General features: G+C 38.1%; 1 protein-coding gene across 1 annotated transcript in view; it reads right to left on the bottom strand.

Moving 5' to 3' along the window:
- The window catches only part of LOC128658283 (sodium channel protein type 2 subunit alpha-like), a 380,151-nt gene that overhangs the window by 306,802 nt on the left and 47,612 nt on the right, over positions 1-25,737 (bottom strand). The window contains exons 4-6 of the mRNA XM_053712819.1: positions 14,229-14,357; positions 14,019-14,110; positions 4,998-5,139 (exon numbers count right to left, since the gene is read on the bottom strand). Of these exons, the coding sequence (XP_053568794.1) occupies positions 4,998-5,139; positions 14,019-14,110; positions 14,229-14,357 (363 nt within the window). The remainder of the gene's footprint in view (positions 1-4,997; positions 5,140-14,018; positions 14,111-14,228; positions 14,358-25,737) is intronic.

The raw sequence follows: 25,737 nt of genomic DNA, 5'->3' as shown, positions 1-25,737 counted from the left end.
GCAGGATAAAAAAAGAACAAATCTAAGGGACAGGGATCTAATTTTCGTTCCTTTCGATCTGAAAAGTCCCAACGTCAGCAGTACTCCTCTAAGCATGAGCAAACCAAGAGCACTTGGAAGCTGGCTCAATCCTGGAATAAATCCAAGCAGAACAAGAAGCCAGCCGAGAACAAGTTGGCATGAAGGGGCAGCCCCCGATCCACAGCTGGATCGTGTAGGGGCAGACTGTTGCTGTTTTCAGATGCTTGGTTCAGGGACATGCAGGATCTATGGGTCCTGGAGGTCATAGCTTAGGGATACAAGATAGGTTTCAAATTTTTCTCCTCTCAAGCCTGTCTTTAAAACCAGAAAAGAGGGATGCCTTTCTGGGGTGCATGTGGGATCTGTCCTTCTTGGGGGTCATTGTCCCAGTTCCTATCACAGAAAGAGGTTTGGGATACTACTCAAACCTGTTTTTGGTCCCAAAGAAGGAGGGAACTTTCCACCTGATTCTCGACCTAAAGTGCTTAAACAAGTTTCTAAATGTACCCTCATTCAAGATGGAGACAATAGGGTCCATCCTCCCTCTAGTTCAGTAAGGACAGTTCATGACCACTATAGATCTGAAGGATGCCTACCTTTGCGTTCCAATCCAGAGGGACCACTTCCAGTTCCTAAGGTTTGCGTTCCTGGAGCAGCACTTCCAGTTCATTGCACTTCCGTTTGGTCTAGCTACTGCTCCAAGAATCTTTACAAAGGTTCTAGGGGCACTCCTGGCCGTCGCCAGAACCCAAGTTATAGCAGTAGCTCCTTACTTGGACAACATTCTGGTTCAAGCACCATCCTTTCATCTGTCGAAGGACCATTCTTTATCTCTTCTCTCCCTTCTTCGATCACATGGATGGAAGATAAACTTAGAGAAGAATTCTCTTATTCCAAACACCAGGGTAGAATTCATTGGTACTATAATAGACTCAATATCCATGAGGATATTCCTAACAGAGACGTTGCAAGCTAGCCGATATCCGTCGCACACTAAAAATTGAATGCAAGGTACTGCATTCAATTTGGGGTACCTTGCATTCCTAGTGGTTGAAATTTTGAAATCAGCCAATAGGATTATAGCTACGGAAATCCTATTGGCTGTTCAAATCAGCCAGTAAGATTTCATTAGCTCTCATCCTATTGGCTGATTTTAAAATTTCAGCCAATAGGAATGCAAGGTACCCCAATAAATATGGGGTACCTTGCATTCAATCTTCAGTGTGCAATGGAACATCGAATGAAGAAGAGCCTCCACGCCGCTAAGGACCGCCACCGCTGAAGACCGGCGCTGAAGAACACCGCTGTAAAACGCTGCTGAGGACCGGCTCTGAGGACTGCCACTGAGGATCCGTGCATCAGGAAAGCCAACTCCGTACCTCCGCTCTATGCCTCCTTTGCTCCGGATGAAGATTTTTATGTTTTTAAACATAAAAGAGCTGTTTAACTTAGGGCAATGCCCTACAAAAGACCCTTTTGAGGGCTATTGGTATCTTATTTTAGATTAGGGGGTGTTTTTATTCTGGGGGGATTTTTTATTTTCATAGGGATTAGATTTAATTTTTTTATTTTTGATAATTTTATTTTGTTCTGTAATTTTAGAGTTTTTTATTTTACGTCATTTTAGATTATTTTTTTGTAATTTAATGTTAGGTTTTATTTAAGTGTAACTTAGTATTGGGGTTAATTTAGGGGGTGTTAGGTTAGGGGGCTTAGTAATTAAATTATTTAATTGCGTTGTAGGGGATTGGCGGTTTAGGAGTTAAAAGGTTAATTAGGTTTATTGCGATGTGGGGGTTTGGTGGCTTAGGTTTAAGCAAAATCAAAAGGCCACTTTTCTCTACTTATCCTCCTTGATCTGTCGGCAGCCTTTCATACTGTCAACCACCCTCTTTTGCTCCATACCCTCCAATCCTTCAGCATCTGTGACACAACTCTCTCTTGGTTCTCCTCCTATCTGTCTAACCGTACCTTTAGTGTAGCCTTCTATGGGGCATCCTCTGCCCTGTTACCTCTTTCTGTTGGGGCAACACAAGGCGCTGTCCTCAGTCCCCTTCTCTTCTCAATCTACACATCCTCACTAGGTTCCTTAATAAAGTCCCATGGGTTTCATTATCATTTGTATGCCGACAATACCCAAATCTACCTCTCTGCACCAGAACTACCTCCTTCCTTACTAACCCGTGTCACTAACTATCTCTCTCATATCTCATCTTGGATGTCCTCTCACTACCTCAAGCTAAATCTCTCCAAAACTGAGCTCCTTATTTTCCCCCGTTCTTCCAAAATGTCCACCCCCCATGTCTATATAACTGTTGATAACTCTATCATTACCCCAACCTCACATGCCCGATGTCTTGGGGTCACACTGGACTCAGATCTTTCTTTCACTCCTCACATACAGTCCTTGGCTAAAGCCTGCCGCTTCCACCTTAAAAACATTGCTAAAATTAGACATTTCCTTACACAAGAAACAACAAAGATTTTAATCCACTGTCTCATCCTTTCCCGCCTTGACTACTGCAACTCTATCCTCTCTGGTCTCCCTAGCTGCCGCCTAGCTCCTTTACAATCCATAATGAATGCCTCTGCCAGGCTCATCTTCCTTGCACGTCGCTCTTCATCTGCCGCACCTCTCTACCAATCCCTTCACTGGCTTTCTCTTGCCTCCAGGATTAAACACAAAATTCTCACTCTGACACACAAAGCCCTCAATTGCACTGCTCCCCCCTACATCTCAAACCTTGTCTCCAGATACTCTCCCTCCCGTCCCTTTTGCTCCGCTCATGATCTCCTACTCTCCTCCTCTCTTGTTACCTCTCCACATTCCCGTCTTCAAGATTTCTCCAGATTGGCTCCCATCTTATGGAACTCTCTGCCTCGCTCCACAAGAATCTCCCCTAGTTTTAAAAGCTTCAAATGCTCCCTGAAGACTCTACTATTCAGGGACGCTTACAACCTACACTAACTTTCCTATCTCCACTGCTATCCCCTAACACCCCATAGCATGTAAGCCTATGAACCCAGCTGTTTGTAGTTCATCTTCATAAGAGCCAACTACAACAGTGCAACTCTCGGCAGGACCCTCTCTACCCATTTGAGACCTGTAATCGTTTTTATATACCACCTATGTTCATAGCACTGCGGAACCTGTTGGCGCTCTACAAATACCTGATAATAATGATAATAATAATAATAGGTTATTTTGGTTTATTGCGATATGGGGGGTTGGCGGTTTAGGGGTTAATAGGTTAATTAGGTTTATTGCAATGTGGGGTTTTGGCGGTTTAGGGGTTAATAGGGTAATCAGGTTTATTGTGATGTGGGAGTTTGTCCGTTTAGGGGTTAATAGGTTAATTAGGTTTATTGCGATGTGGGGGTTTGGCGGTTCAGGGGTTAATAGGTTTATTAGGTTTATTGTAATGTAGGGGGTTGGTGGTTTCAGGGTTAATATGTAATTATGTTATCAGTGGATTAGGGGTTAATTACTTTATTATTTTGCAATGTGGGGGTTTGTGGTTTAGGTGTTTGTTAATACTTATTGCGGGAGATTAGTTTTTTTTTTGTTATACTTTGTGCGGGCGATTACGTGTTTTTTATTTATTTCTTGCAGGCAGTTACATGTTTTTTCTTTATTTTGTGCGGGCAGTTGCATGTTTGGCTTTGGGTTTGCCTATGCTGCATCCAGGTGAATTCCGAAAATGGCAGGGTGGTGAAAGAATACACCTGCAGTGGATTCTTTCACCACCCTGCCATTTTCAGAATCCATAGGGATACACCTTTGCTGAATCCAGGTGTATTCTTTTGGCTGTGCGCACAGCCAACATTCTTTTGGCTGCCTCGTGCAGCCAACATTTCTTTGAGGATGCGTGCGCATCTGGTGACACCGACGGATGTGTTACAAACGCGATTAAAGTATAGATGTTTATCTCATTATTGCTTTTTCTATTATGATTGTGCACACCTAATTATTTGCCAAGTTACACAATAAAAACTTTACTTATTTTTAATGTTTTTGTTTTTGTCACCTGTACCCATTACAAACAAGACTACAAGAGTGCTAAAATATGTGTTTATCTTACATTGTTATAATACGTTATTTATTCATGACAGCTTATAGCACCACAGACAAAATAACTTTTAAAGTACACGAAAGTCAGAATTAAAATGTAATTATTCAAATATTCAATTTTTTTAATTTGCTTTGTTAAAAGCGTGCCAAGGTAGGCTCAGCAACAACAATGTAGTCCTGGGACATAGCTGATGATTGGTGCCTATACATATTTACCTCTTGTCATTTGACTTACCAGGTGTGTTCAGACAGGTCCCAGCAATACATTACTGCTCTAAAGCCGATCTTATGTGATTAATGGAATGCGATACCCCAAAAAAATATTTTGTGACTCAAACAGAACATACAATTTTAAAACAGTTTCCAATGTACCTCTGTTATCAAATTAACTTAATTCCTGTGATATTCTTTGTTAAAGAGATACCTAGTTAAGTGTCTGGTGCACTACATGGCAGTAAATAGTGCTGCCAGTTAGTGCTCTTTCAAATGGATAACATTGTAGTAAAACTGCTACCGTATACAGCTCTGTACGTGTGCATGCTCCTGAGCATACCTCCTCACTTTTCCACAAAAGATAGCAAGAAAATAAAGAAAATTTGATAATATAAATAAATTAGAAAGTTGTTTAAAATGGCATGCTCTGAATCATAAGAGAAAAAATTGGTTTCATGTCCCTTTAACCCCTTTTGCAGAACTTAAACATATGCAATCAATAGTAAAATAATAAAATTCCAACACGTTACAACAGTTTCTTTTTGCACTTTTATGTCCCTTTAATTGTTTACAATGTGTAACCAATGTGCTAACTGTGATATTGTATGATAATCATTTGCCTGATATAATAAGAAATAATGTCCATAACTTACGTTCACTGTCATTATTATTTATAGTCATAGAAACATTTAGCACACACTTATTTCTCAAGTGTCCCATGAAAAGCTGCAGCCCTATGAGTGCAAATACGCTGAGACAGAACACTGTAAGAATCATGACATCTGAAAGCTTCTTAACTGACTGAATCAGCGCTCCCACAATAGTCTTTAGTCCTAGAGTAAAAGAAAAACAAAATCTTTTAAAAATGGTTAAGTCAACAAGAACTCTAAAAATATACAACTTTGAAAATGAATGAATGACAAGTTGCACTGTATTCATCCTTTAGGAAATTGACATACTTCTATTTTGCATTCTTCTAACTTAAAGGGAAATAGACTCCCTTAATTTTATTTCCTGATTCAGACAGAGAATATAATTTCACACAACTTTCCAATTTACTTGTATTATCTAATGGGCTTCATTCTCTTGGTATCCTTTGTTGAACAAAAAACAATGCACATGGGGGAACCAATAACATAAGGCGTATATGTGCAGCCAACCAATCAGCAGCTTCTGAGCCTACCTATATATGCCTTTCAACAAAGGATAACACAAGAACAAATTAAATTAGAGAACATAAGTAAATTGGAAAATTATTAAAAATCGCATGTCCTATTTGAATCATAAAAAAAGTGTTTAATGTCACTTTAAATCAATATGCATGAGAAATTGTATGATAATTTGAAAAGCATGAATGTTGATTTATGTACACATCATATATTGAGATCCGATAGTGGGGCAGATAGAACAATGCTAGAGGAATACTAAGCATGATGCTCAGGTCCATATATAGTGCATGTGCTTAGAAGGCAGATTCCAGAGCATCAGCCAAATTATCTCACTTGGGTAAGCTTTATCTAACAAACTTTTCTTATAATTTAGATTATACAGATCATCTTTGTATTGTAAGGGCCCATACATCAGTTCACAAATGATCAGACTGGAGGATCCTGGGTTATGACTACCTTTTCTTGATGTGTGGTATCTTTTACCATTTTGTTTCTTGACTGCATTATGAATACATTAAAAAAATGTTTTTAATATATATATGTGTATATATACATATACAGTATATATATATATATATATATATATATATATATATATATACATACAATATATACAGTATATATATATATATATATATATATATATACACACAGTATATATATATATATATATATATATATATATATATATATATATATATATATATATATATATATGTGTGTGTGTGTGTGTGTTATAGCTATAATATATCTAGATTTCAGCAAAGCATTTGACACCGTCCCACACAATAAACTTATTCACAAACTATATCTCCTTGGTCTAGATTCAAAAATTGTGAACTGGGTGGAATGCTGGCTTAAGGACAGAAAACAAAGTGTCTTAGTAAATGGAGTTCATTCAGCAGAGGGGGCTGTTACTAGTGGTGTTCCTCAGGGGTCAGTTCTGGGGCCTGTTTTGTTTAACATATTTATCTGCGATATCAGCAAAGGGCTACAGGGGAAAGTATGTCTCTTTGCAGATGATACAAAAATTTGCAACAGAGTGGATGTTCCAGGGGGGGTAGACAAAATGAGAAGTGATATACAACAATTGGAGGATTGGACAAACGACTGGGATCTAAAGTTTAACACAGCAAAGTGTAAAATAATGCATTTAGGGAAGAAAAATCCAAATGTTAATTACAGACTCAATGACACTTTACTGACTGTTACAGACGAGGAACAGGACTTGGGAATTATTATTTCAGATGATTTAAAACTTAGTAAACAATGTAGTAATGCAGCGAGTAAGGCTAGCAGAATGCTTGGATGTATTGGTAGAGGTATTTGCAGCAGAAGTAGTAAGGTTCTTATGCCACTTTATAGATCATTAGTTAGGCCTCATCTTGAGTATTGTGTGCAGTTCTGGAGGCCATATCTTCAGAAGGATATTAACAAACTTGAATCTGTGCAAAGGAGGGCTACCAAAATGGTACATGGTCTAAAAAATAAAACTTACCAGGATAGGCTCAATGACCTAAATATGTATAGCTTAGAGGAGAGAAGGGAAAGAGGTGATATGATTGCAACTTTCAAGTACATTAAAGGGTTTAGTAAAACTGAGGCTATGGGTATTTTACATAAAATGGAAAATTCAAGAACAAGGGGTCATGAGCTCAAGCTAAAGGGTAGTAGATTCAGGAGTAATTTGAGGAAGCACTTCTTTACAGTAAGAGTGATTGATTTATGGAATAAACTTCCTCAAGAGGTAGTAGCAACAAACACTGTGGGGGACTTTAAAAATGCATGGGACAAGCATAGGGCTATCCTACGAACTAGATAAGTTTATACTGTTAGGTAAGGTCGGGCAGACTGCTGGGCCTATGGCTCTTATCTGCCGTCAATATCTATGTTTCTATGTTTCTATAATAACAGTGCTTTTTGTATATATGTGAAAGCTAAAACCTAAAACCCAGAAGGTGATGAAAAGTATCACCCCCAAATTTACAACTATACCATGATGACTATAAAAAAGAAATTAACAAAAAACATGAAGCCTAAAAAAAATATTGTATGTAGAAGTACAGAGCGCCTCAATGAGGGTTTAGGTATTTGTAATAAATTTAAAATTGGATGATTAAAAATGGTTTTAATACAAAAATTTTTGTATTAAAACTATTTTTAATTATCCAATTTTAAATTTATTACAAATACCTAAGCCCTCATTGAGGCGCTCTGTACTTCTACACCCAATTTGTTCTAACTCTTAGGCTAGCTAGAGAGCCTCTAGTCAGAACTAAAGGTATATCATTCCTTGGCGCGGTATCTAAACCTACCAGAACTAAAAAAATTATTGCTATTGTGTGTTAACATTGGTCTAGACTCTAGACAGAGCAATCAATAGCTCTTCTATTTTTCCTCTCATATTGCAAGTTCAGAGTTATTTTTAATTGCTTGAGCTATTGTCTAGGGTGAACTAATATATTTTGATTTCAAAGTGTTGGGAGGTCATCCTTTCATTGGTAGAAACTATTTTAAAGACAAATAAATGTAAAGGTAAACATTGATCCCTCTCCTTTACCTTATTTTAAATAGCTTTTTTGTTTGCAAAAATGCTGCATATATTGAGAAATAAATGAGAGCTTCAGTATTTTATGTAGAAAAGAAATGTAAATAAAGAGCAGTAGCAGAAATCAACCTTCCAGTGAGAGGTTGCTTGGAATACAATGAACTCTTATCAGAACCATTGTCCTTTTAATGTTTTACCAATGACATTAAATGTATCAAAAAGTGCACCTTTATGTATATTCCAGCAATTTGAAGTTGAAATTTTGGGGGCATGTCCAGGCAGTGGCCATGAATGGCATCATATTCAGAGGCTCTATGGGAAGATCACCTAATCCACCAAGTATCTGTGACGCAGAGCAACATCCAAAAGCTTACTACCTAAATTTCTAATAAAGTATCAAGGATTTGTTTGATGCCTTAAAGGGACACTGAACCCAAATTTTTTCTTTCATGATTCAGATAGAGCATGCAATTTTAAGCAACTTTCTAATTTACTTCTATTATCAATTTTAATTTGTTCTCTTGCTATCTTTATTTGAAAAAGAAGGCATCCCAGCTAAGGAGCCAGCAAACGTTTGCTTCAGTACCATGGACAGCCTTGTTTATTGGTGCTGACCAATCAGCAGCAAGGACAACCCAGGTTGTTCACCAAAAATGGGCCGGCATCTAAACTTACATTCTTGCTTTTCAAATAAACATACCAAGAGAATGAAGAAAATTTGATAATAGGAGTAAATTAGAAAGTTGCTTAAAAATGCATGCTCTATGTGAATCACAAAAGAAACAGTGTCCCTTTAATGATCTTTGATCTCTGAACTTGACCGCTTGAATCTTAGGCAGCGGCCTAGTGTGAGATTTCTGCACCCCTCCCCGGCTAATACAGGTCCTGCAGGTCATTTAAGACTGCTTCTTTTGAGCTCCACACTGTGTATAAATAAGAGACATTATGACTACTTCAGGAATATTGGAAGAACTGGGAGAGCTTCTGATTGGATATAGAGTCAAATTTATTTCTGAGCTCCATGTCACTGCTTAAGCCTCACACTTCTGATTCATCTGTCAATGTATCCTACACCGGCCCTGACTCTCTACCTCTTGGGGATGATGGTGCTCAGTAGTTACCTCTACAGGATAGAAATTCATCCTATTTGTAATGTGAGGGGCTGGTGCAGATGGACCTATACCTCTGAATTGTTACAGCCTAGTATGACATCAGGTGACAGCGTCCTTTGGACAGTAAATAATGCCAGTGACCTTATTCACCCAGAAAGGTCCATAGGTATTAACCATATAACTGATTATGAAATCAACGACGGAGGCCCTTACATTCACTTCTCCCATGTTACACAGGAGAGCGGAACCCTCAAGTCTCCAGATAGATCTTCATTAGTTCGATTGGTCAGTCATTTAGCCGTGCCACCACATCAATGGGATGACCTATCCCTTATTGGGTCAGCAGCAGCTGTTATTCTTTGGAAATATTTGGAAGTTGCTCCTCTGTTTTATCTAGTTAGAATTGGCATTAGCTGAGCTCCTAACACTTTAGATTACTGCATCAAATATATTGGTTCTGCTGTCTTACAGTTATGCTAGTCCTCCTTTATTATTTAGTCTCTGTTTAGACCTACAACATTCACGGCTATAATGCCTGGGCTTTAAGGATTAATTCAATTTAAATATTAGTTTGATAATCTCTTACTTTGCAGAGAGCTAATATCAACAGCCACTTACACTAAGGGGCATATTTATCAAGCTCCTTATGGAGCTTGATGCCCCTTGTTTCTAAAGACCGCTGCTCCATAACTTGTCCGCCTGCTCGAAAGGCGGCAGACAGAAATCAACCCGATCAAATAAGATCGGGATGATTGACACCACCTGCTAGCGGGCAATTGGTGCAATGATAAATGCGGACAGCGTGATTGGAACAGCCAATAGAATGTGAGCTCAATCCTATTGGCTGATTGCATCAGCCAATAGGATTTTTTCAACCTTAATTCCGATTGGCTGATAGAATTCTATCAGCCAATCGGAATCTAAGCAACGCCATCTTGGATGACATCACTTAAAGGTACCTTCATTCAGTAAGAAGACTCCGGATGAAGAGGATGCTCCGCGTCGGATGTCTTGAAGATGGACCCGCTCCGTGCCGGATGGATGAAGATAGAAGATGCCGCCTGGATGAAGACTTCTTCCCTTCTGGAGGACCACTTCGCCCGGCTTGGATGAAGACTTCTCTCGGCTTTGTTGAGGACTTCGGACCGGCTTGGATGAAGAAGTCTCCCGGTAAGTCGATCTTCAGGGGGTTAGTGTTAGGTTTTTTTAAGGGTGTATTGGGTGGATTTTATTTTTAGGTTAGGGTTTGGGCGGCAAAAGAGCTAACTGCCCTTTTAAGGGCAAATGCCCATCCAAATGCCCTTTTTCAGGGCAATGGGGAGCTTAGGTTTTTTTAGATAGTATTTTATTTGGGGGGTTGGTTGTGTGGGTGGTGGGTTTTACTGTTGGGGGGGTTGTTTGTATTTTTTTTTTTACAGGTAAAAGAGCTGATTACTTTGGGGCAATGCCCCGCAAAACACCCTTTTAAGGGCTATTGGTAGTTTAGTTTAGGCTAGGGTTTTTTTTTTGTTTTGGGGGGCTTTTTTATTTTAATAGGGCTATTAGATTAGGTGTAATTAGTTTAAATATCTGTAATTTGTTTATTATTTTCTGTAATTTAGTGTTTGCTTGTTTTTGTACTTTAACTAATTTAATTTAGGTAATTGTATTTAATTTAGTTAATTTATTTAATTATATTGTAGTGTTAGGTGTTAGTGTAACTTAGGTTAGGTTTTACTTTACTGGTAAATTTGTCTTTATTTTAACAGGGTAGTTATTAAATAGTTAATAACTATTCTACCTAGTTAAAATAAATACAAACTTGCCTGTAAAATAAAAATAAACCCTAAGCTAGCTACAATGTAACTATTAGTTATATTGTAGCTATCTTAGGGTTTATTTTATAGGTAAGTATTTAGTTTTAAATAGGAATAATTTAGTTAATGATATGAATATTTATTTAGATTTATTTAAATTATATTTAAGTTAGTGGGGGTTAGGTTTAGGGTTAGACTTAGGTTTAGGGGTTAATAACTTTAATATAGGGCCGGCGACGTTGGGGGCGGCAGATTAGGGGTTAATAAATGTAGGTAGGTGGTGGCGATGTTAGGGACGGCAGATTAGGGGTTAATAATATTTAACTAATGTTTGCGTGGCAGGAGTGCGACGGTTTAGGGGTTAATATGTTTATTATAGTGGCGGCGACATTGGGGGCGGCAGATTAGGGGTTAAAAAGTGTAGGTAGGTTGCGGCGACATTGGGGGCGGCAGATTAGGGGTTAATAAATATAATGTAGGTGTCGGCGATGTTGGGGGCAGCAGATTAGGGGTTCATAAATATAATGTAGGTGGCGGCGGTGTCCGGAGCGGCAGATTAGGGGTTAATAATATAATGTAGGTGTCAGCGATGTCAGGGGCGGCAGATTAGGGGTTAATAAGTGTAATATTAGAGGTGTTTAGGCTGCGTTACTGCGTTTTAAGCTGCTTTTTTGCAGGTGTTAGACTTTTTTTCAGCCGGCTCTCCCTGTTGATTCCTATGGGGAAATCGTGCACAAGCACGTACGACCAGCTCACCGCTGACTTAAGCAGCGCTGGTATTGGAGTGCAGTAATGAGCAAAATTTTGCTCAATGCTCACTTTTTACCTTTTAACAACGATTTTCTGAAAACTCGTAATACCAGCGCTGCATGTAAGTGAGCGGTCAGGGAAAACTGCTTGTTAGCACCGCATAGCCTCTAATGCAAGACTTGTAATCTAGGTGTAATTATTTTCTTTTATTTGCCTATTATTAATAACTTATTTTCTGTGATTATATACATCGTATGTCATTACTCATATGTAAACTGCATACATTTTACAAATCTCTTTAGCTTGTATGTATTGTACATTTGATGTTCCTAACTATGTATGTTTGACCTCAATGTCTGGCCTTTCTGTCTTGTATATATCCACAGGTAACAATAGCACTCACTGGATTTATCACACTGGAGGAGGGGGTGTATTCCCCAAAACATCACTTCATAAAGTTCCAGTGAAATAAATCCAGTGATAAAGTTATTACCTGTGAATATTGGACTTTGCAATGCACCCTGGCCCATCCTGAAAACCTAAAATATGCATTTTGAAGGGTTAGCAGTAGTGCCGATAGAAATTGATTACAATAGTTAATTATGAAAGCTGTGACTAAGCAATCTCCTTTAAGAACACAATTTTAATAACACCAGTGCTGTTAGTGACAATTAGGACAGTGTGAGTGAGATGTACAATCTAATATTAAAACTGAAATATAAAAGTATGCCATTTGTTGATATTGTTGTCCTGAAATGACTATAGAAGTATGTCCGTCATGCCAATGGCATTCATATGGATACTAAGGGGCCTATTTACTATGGTGTGAGTAGACATGATCCGATTGCGGATCATGTCCGCTGCACATTGATAAATGCCGACAGCATATACTGTCTGTATTTATTATTGCACCAGCAGTTCTGTAGAACTGCTGGTGCAATGTCACCCCTTGCAGATTTGCGGCCGCTAGCAGGGGGTGTCAATCAACCCGATCGTATTTGATCGGGTTGATTTCTGTCTGCCGCCTCAGAGCAGGCAGACAAGTTATGGAGCAGCGGTCTTGATCAATATGCCCCTAAGTGTAGAGGATGTATCGTGATGACAATAGGTTAATGTCACACATGTAAATTAGTATTTCCCTTGCAGAGTGAACAAAGCGGCTTCATGAATAGAGCATTCCTATAACTGTAAAAAGGTGTGAATGGGCTATTGTAAGTGCCAGTTGTGGGAGACTCACAGTTTCTATTTTGAAAAGAGGTATTTTACACAAGAAAAAATCTTTTTTAGAGCTTTTATGTTAAAAATTTTGTGGCAGTGGGTTTTAGCAAACAATATAATATTGTGATCACTCAAGAAACTTTGTTCACTTAAACCACTAAAAGCCTCTAACTAATGGGATCCATGGCCATGACAAATGTCATAGAATTAGCTCAGTAGTTTTGACTTTAGCAGTGCCCAAAAAATCCTCATACTGATATACTGTAAAAATTTCTTGTCTCATCTTCATATCTTAAAATATACTGAAGCAATTTACTTCAATTTTTTAAGTTTATGGTGACTACTAGCTAACTTGTCACCTTTTCGGTCAAATTCATTCAACCATTCAAAAGCCATAAGCTTTTTTTCAAAAATGAAAAATTGACCTCAGCGCCTAATGATAACCTCTGAGCCTGGGAAGGGGTACTCCTAGCTATTACCCAGTGAAAGAAACAGAATAAGGGAAAATCCCAGGCGCCTACCCTAAGGAGGCTAGGTTTAAATAAAAATATAAAATCTAAAATTCAGTGCTGTCTAAAATGTGTTTTAATACATAGATATAGGTTATTAAAAACTTGGATATAAATGTTTACAAATTTAAACAAATTTACATACATGTATGTAAATTTGTTTAAATTTGTAAACATTTATATCCAAGTTTTTAATAACCTATATCTATGTATTAAAACACATTTTAGACAGCACTGAATTTTAGATTTTATATTTTTATTTAAACCTAGCCTCCTTAGGGTAGGCGCCTGGGATTTTCCCTTATTCTTTTTTTCAAAAATAGCAATTAACATGGAATATTCATATGAACTAGCTGCATAAACATCTCTCTTTTCTTTAAAGTGCAAAAATCTTTACAATGCTCAAAGCAATACAAATAGCAATTAACATGGAATATTCATATGAACTTAAAATATAGCTGCATAAACATCTCTCTTTTCTTTAAAGTGCAAAAATCTTTATAATGCTCAAAGCAATACAAATTTGTGACTGTGACAAACTTTGACACAAATGCAAAGACAGTCATAAAGAGAAAATAAATTCTAGGTGCTACCACCATCATTTACTTACCTGGGATTACAGAAATCGTTTTCAAAGCTCTCAATACTCTGAAAGTTCGAAGAGCTGAAACATTGCCTAGGTCTATAAATTCTGTTACATATCTGTGAATATAGATTTACAACAATAATTAAACATTTAATTTGTGCTTTTTGCTTCTGGCAAGCCATTATTTTATAGATAACGTGCACTCACACACATTTTAAAAAGTTATGAACTTACGCCATTACAATGACAGTGAAGTCAAGCCAGTTCCAGGGATCTCTCAGGAATGTAAATATTTCTAGGCAGAAGCCCCGTGCAAGTATTTTTATCACTGCCTCTAAAGTATAGATGGCAGTAAACGTATACCTGAAAAATAAATATTCACAGACCAGTTACTTATAGTCTATTCTGTTATGCCATATCCCAAATTGTCAGTCATAGGTTGGGATGTCTGCCCGCTGTCCCTCCCTTTGCTTCCCCAGTTAGGGCCCCACCAAGGGTAAACCTGACTCTGCCCAATCAACACACGAGTCCTTGATCGTGGTACACACCCACAGCACTTACCTGAAACTTAACTGTTATCATGAGATTTACTGCATAACTACAATAAAAAAAAAACATAATATATTCTTACCTGATAAATGGTGAGGGTCCATGAAACCTGGGAAGTACATCACCTGGTCACCAGGAGGAGGCAATAACACCCTTCAGCAGAGATAAGTATCTCTCCTACTTACCTTTCCCTCCCAGTAGTACGTATAGCCAAGAATAGGAGGAAGTAAGAAAGATAGTAGTGTAAAGAGGTGCAAACTAGAACTGCTGCCACCATTTGTGGACTCTCACCACTAAGAAAGAAATTAATTTATTAGGTATAAATAAGTTATGTTTTCTTTCTAATGGTGGTGAGAGTCCACACAACCTTACTCTTGAGAACCAATACCGAAGCTATGGAGTACATGAAAAAATGGGTGGGACGAAAGGTAAATGCAGACACCTATTTATCAAGAACAACTGCCTGAAGAAACATACTCCCAAAAGCTGCCTCTGTCTAGGCTAAGACATCAAACTGATAAAATTTAGTGAAAGTATGCAGTGAAGACTAGGTTGTAGCCTTGCAAATTTGTTCTACAGAGGTCTCATTCTTAAAAGTCCAAAAACTAGAAACAGAACAATTAGAATGAGCCATCATTCTGGCAGGCATTGCTGTCCCACATCCAAGTAAGCTTTGTGAATCAATCTCTTCCACCAAGAAGCCACTGAGACAGAATATGCCTTTTGGCCCTTACATTTTCCTGAATACAAAACAAACTAACTTAAGGACTAACTTAGTCTCTAGTAGCCTGTAAATATAACTGCAATGCCCTAAGTTTTGTAATAGTCTCTCCTTGAACAATTTTGGATTAGGATATAATGGAGGAAGGATAATTTTCAGAAGAAACCACCTTCGGTAAAAACTTGGACATAGTATGTAAGGCAGCCCGGTCCTGATGAAATACCAAATAAGGCAGATCACAGGAAAGAGCTAATAATTATGAAACTCTCCTAGCTGAGGAGATAGCCAATACAAACAGGTTCTTCCTCAATAACAATTTAATATCCAAAGAATGCATAGGTTCAAAGGAAGCATTTTTAAAAACTCTAAGAAATTAAGAGTACATGGCAGAGAAATAAGCTTTATAACAGGTCTAATTAGAGCAAGAACAAATGCCTAAATATCAGGGAGATAAGATAGTTTCCTGTGCAACAAAAAATAAATGGCAGAAATCTGACCCTTAATAGAACTCCAAAGAAAAGGTTCAGACTGTTCCGTAAAACCAGTAATACTTTATTGGATAATTAAAAACGGCAAAACACAGCAACAAAAAGTCATGGGTGTAGAAGGCGCAGCACAGTCTGGCTTACGCGTTTTGGATATAATCCGTAGTCATAGGCTATGACTACCGATTATATCCGAAACGCGTAAGCCAGACTGTGCTGCGCCTTCTACACCCATGACTTTTTGTTGCTGTGTTTTGCCATTTTTAATTATCCAATAAAGTATTACTGGTTTTATGGAACAGTCTGAACCTTTTCTTTGGAGCTTATATCGTCCGGACCTAGACTGTTCCCTTCTGTGCCAAGTTTTCCATACAAGGAGAGTGTGCATATTGCTACTTTGAGCCCAGCAGTGTTTGATATAATTCCAGCGGGGACTATTGGATCTACGTCACTGGCGGAGCTACACTGTTTTACCGGATGAGCAAGTGTCTGGAATAAGTTGAGGTGGAGTAAGGATTTCTCTGCCTCGTTCCAGAGTGTGCTTCATTGGCCAGGACCAGGCCGCGCCTACACAGAGGCGCCCGGAACAAACTTACAGCCGCGGATGGCGATACCTGCTATACCAATTGGACTGAGTGAGTGAGACTTTCACTGTTTATCCTGGATTTACGGAAAAGGTCATATCACACTGCAAATTCTAAGAGGTTCATGTACTGCACTTTGCACTTTATACGTTAATACAAAACGTCTATTACATTATTAGGCTGCCTTCTATTTCTGGGTTCCTCTTTTCTTATTTGCCTTAATAGAACTAACAGACAAAGCTTTATCTAGGCCATCCTGAAGAAATTGTAAAAACACATCTGATATATACCCCCCTATTGCATGACAAAGGGAGAGGGACACAAATAAAGTATAAAGGAATTAGACATATTAAACCCTAAATTCCCCCCCTGTGCATAAACCTATAAACTGTGCACAGACCGCTGCAAGTCAAAAATTGCATAGGAAATGGGGGTATTCAGGGATAGCATATAATCCTAAAGTGCTGTTTGAGGCTAATATCACTAAATAAGTACTTATGCGAAGCCTGCAGACTATGTGAGACTTCGATACTTATCCTACTCCAAGATCCCACTCCACTGCTCTTACCACTTAGCTACTGAAACTCCATGGTGCAGTAGAAGCCCATCATATACTGTAACTAACAGTAAATGACATACAGAGGGAGCACATCTTCCTGGCCAAACAGGTGGAGGCTAAGGAACTATCCCAGTGACACCCTAGGCCTGCTAGTGACAAGAGTCACAACTCTCGAGTGGAGATTAACATTGCATTGCCAGTACTCTCTGAAATCCCTCTCTTCCAGGAACTATCCATTGAGGGGAAAATTGGATTAAATAATCTCATCAAGAAAATTCTCATCAAGGATCCTGAACACCTCTATTCTTGTCCTCTCTTTGACTGAGAGAGAAAGGAAAGTAGGAGGGATGCTTAAAGCTCTGGTGTAGGATGTCTTTGCCTCCTCTTGATGGCTAGGGGATGTACTCCCCAAGAGGAAGGTTTCGTGGACACTCACCACCATTAGGAAGAAAACAATCTTATGCTATTTTTGTTTTGTTTTATTCAAATGGATATTTAATTGAAATTCAATTTATTACTGGGATGACTAAATCTCCACTTTAAAGGGACATAATACTTATATGCTAAATCATTTGATGCAGCAGAACTGTAAAAAGCTGACATGAAAATATAACCTGAACATCTCTATGTAAAAAGGGAAGTTATTTTAACTCAAAATGTCTTCAGCTCACTAGAGTAAGTGCTCTGTGAACAGTTATACTTCAGCTGCTGTCCAAAAAAATAAATAAAAAAACAATAGCCAATCAGCATCAGCAGTGCTGAGGTCATGTTTTTCTTTGCTGTGATCTCATAAGGTTTCACTGATATCCCGTGAGATTTCATAGTAAACTTCCTTAAAGTGAATAGGAAAATAACATGACTGTGTCTGCACATGTCAGATGCACACTCCCTTGTAAGTTCTGGGAATAGCATATTGATTGGCTGCTTAAAGTCAATTAAGATTTGGCCTAGTGTGGGCCTCGTCAATAATTTGCAACCATATCCCTCTAGGCACACTGAGCAACGGGGTCCATGTCTGGATTCCCACATCACGCTTAGGGAGACTCCCCTAAGAGTCATAATTTGCATAATTTTTTCATTCCTGGTAGAGCACTTCTCTCTTTGTATACAAGTAAATTCTTTCACACAAGTGCAATTGAGTTAAAAAAAATATTTAAAATTATTAAAAATACTATAAAATATTCTAAATAATAGCATATATCTCACAATATGTTTAATAATTGTTTTAATTTTTTTTTAATTATTTTAAATATTTTATATGTAATATTTCAATAAGAATAAGAATACCTTAAGAATACTAAATGTTCATGTGCGCTAACCTGACTACATTAAGATCTAATTTGAGAAACACAATGTGCAAAACTGACATTTTACATTCCTATGTTCTTCCCATAACTATATGTATATCTATACTATAATCGCAATTGTAGGCATCCGTCGCCGTCAGCAGTTGCGCACGAATCCTCAAAGGAATGTTGGCAGCACGAGGCAGCCAACAGAATGTTGGCTGCGAGTGCAGTCAAATTAATTCACCTGGATGCAGCAAAGCTGCATCCAGGTGGATTCCAAAAATGGGAGGGTGGTGAAAGAATCTACCGAAGGTGGATTCTTTCACCACCCTGCCATTTTCGGAATATACCTGGATGCAGCGAAGGCAAAAGGAGCATTACAAAAAAAATGCCTGCAATAAGTATTAAAAAAAAGACCTAACCGCACGCAATAAGTATTAAAAAAAAAAATCTAACCACCCGCAATAAGTATTAAAAAAAAACTAACAGCCTGCAATAAGTATTAAAAAAAAACCTTTGCATCCGCAATAAGTATTTAACAAAATAAACTAACCACCCGCATGAAGTATTAAGAAAAAAACAACTACCTAATAAAATTATTAACCCCTAAATCCGCAAACCCCAACATCGCAAACTACCTAATACATCTATTAACACCTAATCCGCCAACCCCCACAACTCATTAAACCTAATTTACCTATTAAAACCTACACCGCAGACCCCCACAATGCAAAAATCTAATTTAATGACTAAGCCCCCTAACCTAACACCCCCTAAATTAACCCCTTAATTACAATAAAAAAATTACTACATTAGAAAATAAAAAAAATGACATTACATTAGTCTAATTACAGAAAATAAAAAAATGCTAAAAATAATAAACAACACTATCCAAAACAAAAAAATTAAACCTAATCTCTATGAAAATAAAAAAGCCCCCCCCCCCCCAAAAAAAAAAAACATAATCTAACGCTAAACTTCCAATAGCCTTTAAAAGGACTTTTTGTAGGGCATTGCCTTAAAAAAAACAGCTCTTTTACATTACAAATAAACCAAGTCCCCCCTAACAGTAAACCCCCCACCCACCAAACCCCCCAAAATAAAAACCTAACACTAATAAGCCTAAACTACCCATTGCCCCTAAAGAGGCATTTGTATGGGCATTGCCCTTAAAAGGGAATTCAGCTCATTTTCACTGCCCTTAAAAGGGCATTCAGCTCTTTTGCAATTTGCCCAAAATAAACCCTAATCTAAAAAAAAAACCCCACTAAAGCCCCAAATAGGTACTCACGGTTTTTGAAGTCCCGCGGAGAAGGTTTTCTTCAAGGCGGGTCCTTCATCTTCATCCACAGCGAAGGCTGTGTTAGTTTTTTAAAAAAATTTGGGGGGTTTGTTTTTTTAGATTAGTTTTTTTGGGGGCAAATTGCAAAAGAGCTGAATGCCCTTTTAAGGGCAGTGAAAAAAGAGCTGAATGCCCTTTTTTGGTGGGTGGGTTTTTTTACTGTTAGAAGGGACTTTGTTTATTTTTAATGTAAAAGAGCTGATTTATTTAGGGCAATGCCCTACAAAAAGCCCTTTTAAGGGCTATTGGTAGTTTAGTATTAGATTAGGGGGTGTTTTTATTTTGTGGGGGATTTTTATTTTTATAGGGGTATTAGTTTAGGTTTAATTTTATTATTTTGGATAGCTTCATTTATTTTTCTTTCATGTAATTAGCAAGAGTCCATGAGCTAGTGACGTATGGGATATACATTCCTACTAGGAGGGGCAAAGTTTCCCAAACCTCAAAATGCTTATAAATACACCCCTCACCACACCCACAAATCAGTTTTACAAACTTTGCCTCCTGTTGAGGTGGTGAAGTAAATTTGTGCTAGATTCTACGTTGATATGCGCTCCGCAGCAGGTTGGAGCCCGGTTTTCCTCTCAGCGTGCAGTGAATGTCAGAGGGATGTGAAGAGAGTATTGCCTATTTGAATTCAATGATCTCCTTCTACGGGGTCTATTTCATAGGTTCTCTGTTATCGGTCGTAGAGATTCATCTCTTACCTCCCTTTTCAGATTGACGATATACTCTTATATACCATTACCTCTACTGATTCTCGTTTCAGTACTGGTTTGGCTTTCTACTACATGTAGATGAGTGTCCTGGGGTAAGTAAGTCTTATTTTTGTGACACTCTAAGCTATGGTTGGGCACTTTTTATATAAAGTTCTAAATAATTGTGTTTAAACATTTATTTGCCTTGATTCAGGATGTTCAACATTCCTTATTTCAGACAGTCAGTTTCATTATATGGGATAATGCATTTGAATAATCAATTTTTTTTTTACCTTAAAAATTTGAATTTTTTTCCTGTGGGCTGTTAGGCTCGCGGGGGCTGAAAATGCTTCAGTTTATTGCGTCATTTTTGGCACGGACTTTTTTGGCGCAAAAAATTATTTGTTATTTCCGGCGTCGTTCTTGTCACCGGAAGTTGCGTCATTGTTTACGTTTTTTGTGCCAAAAGTGTCGGCGTTAACGGATGTGGCATCATTTTTGGCGATAAAAGCATTTAGGCGCCAAAAAATATGGGCTTCATTATTGTCTCCACATTATTTAAGTCTTATTGTTTATTTGCTTCTGGTTGCTAGAAGCTTGTTCACTGGCATTTTTTCCCATTCCTGAAACTGTCATTTTACGGAATTTGATCAATTTTGCTTTATATGTTGTTTTTTCTATTACATATTGCAAGATGTCTCAGTTGGACGCTGAATCAGAAGATACTTCTGGAAAATCGCTGCCTGATGTTGGATCTACCAAAGTTAAGTGTATTTGCTGTAAACTTGTGGTATCTGTTCCTCCAGCTGATGTTTGTAATGAATGTCATGACAAACTTGTTAATGCAGATAATATTTCCTTTAGTAATGTTTTATTACCTGTTGTTGTTCCAGCAACATCTAATACTCAGAGTGTTCCTGTTAACATAAGAGATTTTGTTTCTAAATCCATTAAGAAGGCTATGTCTGTTATTCCTCCTTCTAGTAAACGGAAAAGGTCTTTTAAAACTTCTCATTTTTCAGATGAATTTTTAAATGAACATCATCATTCTGATTCCGATAATGTTTCCTCTGGTTCAGAGGATTCAGTTTCAGAGGTTGATGCTGATAAATCTTCATATTTATTCAAAATGGAATTTATTCGTTCTTTACTTAAATAAGTCTTAATTGCATTAGAGATAGAGGAATCTGGTCCTCTTGATACAATATCTAAACGTTTAAATAAGGTTTTTAAATCTCCTGTAGTTATTCCAGAAGTTTTTCCTGTCCCTGATGCTATTTCTGAAGTAATTTCCAGGGAATGGAATAATTTGGGTAATTCATTCACTCTTTCTAAACGTTTTAAGCAATTATATCCTGTGCCAGCTGACAGATTAGAGTTTTGGGACAAAATCCCTAAGGTTGATGGGGCTATCTCTACTCTTGCTAAACGTACTACTATTCCTACGGCAGATAGTACTTCCTTTAAGGATCCTTTAGATAGGAAAATTGAATCCTTTCTAAGAAAAGCTTACTTATGTTCAGGTAATCTTCTTAGACCTGCTATATCTTTAGCGGATGTTGCTGCAGCTTCAACTTTTTGGTTGGAAGCTTTAGCGCAACAAGTATCAGATCATAATTCTCATAGCATTGTTAATCTTCTTCAACATGCTAATAATTTTATTTGTGATGCCATCTTTGATATCATCAGGGTTGATGTCAGGTAAATGTCTCTAGCTATTTTAGCTAGAAGAGCTTTATGGCTTAAAACTTGGAATGCTGATATGTCTTCTAAGTCAACTTTGCTTTCCCTTTCTTTCCAGGGTAATAAATTATTTGGTTCACAGTTGGATTCTATTATTTCAACTGTTACTGGAGGGAAAGGAACTTTTTTTAATACAGGATAAAAAATCTAAAGGTAAATTTAGGTCTATTAATCGTTTTTGTTCCTTTCGTCACAATAAGGAACAAAAGCCTGATCCTTCCCCTACAGGAGCAGTATCAGTTTGGAAACCATCTCCAGTCTGGAATAAATCCAAGCCTTTTAGAAAGCCAAAGCCAGCTCCCAAGTCAACATGAAGGTGCGGCCCTCATTCCAGCTCAGCTGGTAGGGGGCAGATTACGATTTTTCAAAGAAATTTGGATCAATTCAATTCACAATCTTTGGATTCAGAACATTGTTTCACAAGGGTACAGAATAGGCTTCAAGATAAGGCCTCCTGCAAGAAGATTTTTTCTTTCCCGTGTCCCAGTAAATCCAGTGAAGGCTCAAGCATTTCTGAAATGTGTTTCAGATCTAGAGTTGGCTGGAGTAATTATGCCAGTTCCAGTTCTGGAACAGGGGCTGGGGTTTTACTCAAATCTTTTCATTGTACCAAAGAAGGAGAATTCCTTCAGACCAGTTCTGGATTTAAAAATATTGAATCATTATGTAAGGATACCAACATTCAAGATGGTAACTATAAGGACTATTCTGCCTTTTGTTCAGCAAGGGCATTATATGTCCACAATAGATTTACAGGATGCATATCTGCATATTCAGATTCATCCAGATCACTAACAGTTTCTGAGATTCTCTTTCCTAGACAAGCATTACCAGTTTGTGGCTCTGCCGTTTGGCCTAGCAACAGCTCCAAGGATTTTTACAAAGGTTCTCGGTGCCCTTCTCTCTGTAATCAGAGAACAGGGTATTGTGGTATTTCCTTATTTGGAAGATATCTTGGTACTTGCTCAGTCTTCACATTTAGCAGAATCTCATATGAATCAACTTGTATTGTTTCTTTGAGAACATGGTTGGAGGATCAATTTACCAAAAAGTTAATTGATTCCTCAGACAAGGGTAACCTTTTTAGGTTTCCAGATAGATTCAGTGTCCATGACTCTGTCTCTGACAGACAAGAGACGTCTAAAATTGTTTTCAGCTTGTCGAAACCTTCAGTCTCAATCATTCCCTTCGGTAGCCTTATGCATGGAAATTCTAGGTCTTATGACTGCTGCATCGGACGCGATCCCCTTTGCTCGTTTTCACATGCAACCTCTTCAGCTCTGTATGCGGAACCAGTGGTGCAGGGATTATACAAAGATATCTCAACTAATATCTTTAAAACCGATTGTACGACAATCTCTGACGTGGTGGACAGACCACCATCGTTTAGTTCAGGGGGCTTCTTTTGTTCTTCCGACCTGGACTGTGATTTCAACAGATGCAAGTTTGACAGGTTGGGGAGCCGTTTGGGGGTCTCTGACAGCACAAGGGATTTGGGAATCTCAGGAGGTGAGATTACCAATCAACATTTTGGAACTCTGTGCAATTTTCAGAGCTCTTCAGTCATGGCCTCTTCTAAAGAGAGTCGTTCATTTGTTTTCAGACGGACAATGTCACAACCGTGGCATATGTCAATCATCAAGGAGGGACTAAAAAGTCCTCTGGCTATGAAAGAAGTATCTCGAATACTGGTATGGGCGGAATCCAGCTCCTGTCTAATTTCTGCGGTTCATATCCCAGGTATAGACAATTGGGAAGCGGATTATCTCAGTCGCCAGATGTTACATCCGGGCGAATGGTCTCTTCACCCAGAGTTATTTCTTCAGATTGTTCAAATGTGGGGACTTCCAGAAATAGATCTGATGGCTTCTCATCTAAACAAGAAGCTTCCCAGGTATCTGTCCAGATCCAGGGATCCTCAAGCAGAGGCAGTGGATGCATTGTCACTTCTTTGGAAGTATCATCCTGCCTATATCTTTCCGCCTCTAGTTCTTCTTCCAAGAGTGATTTCCAAGATTCTAAAGGAGTGTTCGTTTGTTCTGCTGGTGGCTCCAGCATGGCCTCACAGGTTTTGGTATGCGGATCTTGTCCGGATGGCCACTTGCCGACCGTGGACTCTTCCGTTAAGGTCCTTTTTTCCATCAGGATCTCAAATCCTTAAATTTGAAGGTATGGAGATTGAACGCTTGATTCTCCGTCATAGAGGTTTCTCTGACTCTGTTATTAATACTATGTTACAGGCTCGTAAATCTGTATCTAGGAAGATATATTATCGAGTCTGGAAGATTTACATTTCTTGGTGTTTTTCTCATCATTTTTCTTGGCATTCTTTTAGAATTCCTAGAATTTTACAGTTTCTTCAGGATGGTTTGGATAAAGGTTTGTCTGCAAGTTCTTTGAAAGGACAAATCTCTGCTCTTTCTGTTCTTTTTCACAGAAAGATTGCTAGTCTTCCTGACATTCGTTGTTTTGTACAAGCTTTGGTTCGTATAAAACCTGTCATTAAGTCAATCTCTCTTCCGTGGAGTTTGAATTTGGTTCTGGGGGCTCTTCAAGCTCCTCCGTTTGAACCTATGCATTCGCTGGACATTAAATTACTTTCTTGGAAAGTTTTGTTTCTTTTGGCCATCTCTTCTGCTAGAAGAGTTTCTGAATTATCTGCTCTTTCTTGTGAGTCTCCTTTTCTGATTTTTCATCAGGATAAGGCGGTGTTGCGCACTTCTTTTAAATTTTTACCTAAGGTTGTGAATTCTAACAACATTAGTAGAGAAATTGTGGTTCCTTCATTGTGTCCTAATCCTAAGAATTCTAAGGAAAAGTCATTGCATTCTTTGGATGTAGTTAGAGCTTTGAAATATTATGTTGAAGCTACTAAGGATTTCCGAAAGACTTCTACTCTATTTGTTATCTTTTCCGGTTCTAGGAAAGGTCAGAAGGCTTCTGCCATTTCTTTGGCATCTTAGTTAAAATCTTTGATTCATCATGCTTATGTCGAGTCGGGTAAAACTCCGCCTCAAAGGATTACAGCTCATTCTACTAGGTCAGTTTCTACTTCCTGGGCGTTTAGGAATGAAGCTTCGGTTGATCAGATTTGCAAAGCAGCCACTTGGTCTTCTTTGCATACTTTTACTAAATTCTACCATTTTGATGTGTTTTCTTCTTCTGAAGCAGTTTTTGGTAGAAAAGTACTTCAGGCAGCTGTTTCAGTTTGATTCTTCTGCTTATAATTTCAGTTTTTTTCATTATAAGATTTAAACTTTGTTTTGGGTGTAGATTTTTTTCAGCAGAATTGGCTGTCTTTATTTTATCCCTCCCTCTCTAGTGACTCTTGCGTGGAAGATCCACATCTTGGGTAGTCATTATCCCATACGTCACTAGCTCATGGACTCTTGCTAATTACATGAAAGAAAACATAATTTATGTAAGAACTTACCTGATAAATTTATTTCTTTCATATTAGCAAGAGTCCATGAGGCCCACCCTTTTTTGTGGTGGTTATGATTTTTTTGTATAAAGCACAATTATTCAAATTCCTTATTTTTTATGCTTCGCACTTTTTTCTTATCACCCCACTTCTTGGCTATACGTTAAACTGATTTGTGGGTGTGGTGAGGGGTGTATTTATAGGCATTTTGAGGTTTGGGAAACTTTGCCCCTCCTGATAGGAATGTATATCCCATACGTCACTAGCTCATGGACTCTTGCTAATATGAAAGAAATGAATTTATCAGGTAAGTTCTTACATAAATTATGTTTTTTTCTGTATTTTTACT

The sequence above is a fragment of the Bombina bombina genome, chromosome 1 (genome assembly GCF_027579735.1).
Source record: "Bombina bombina isolate aBomBom1 chromosome 1, aBomBom1.pri, whole genome shotgun sequence".
Taxonomy (NCBI): Eukaryota; Metazoa; Chordata; class Amphibia; order Anura; family Bombinatoridae; genus Bombina; species Bombina bombina.
The sequence above is the reverse complement of the archived record's forward strand: the minus strand, read 5'-3'. Positions and strand labels throughout refer to the sequence as shown.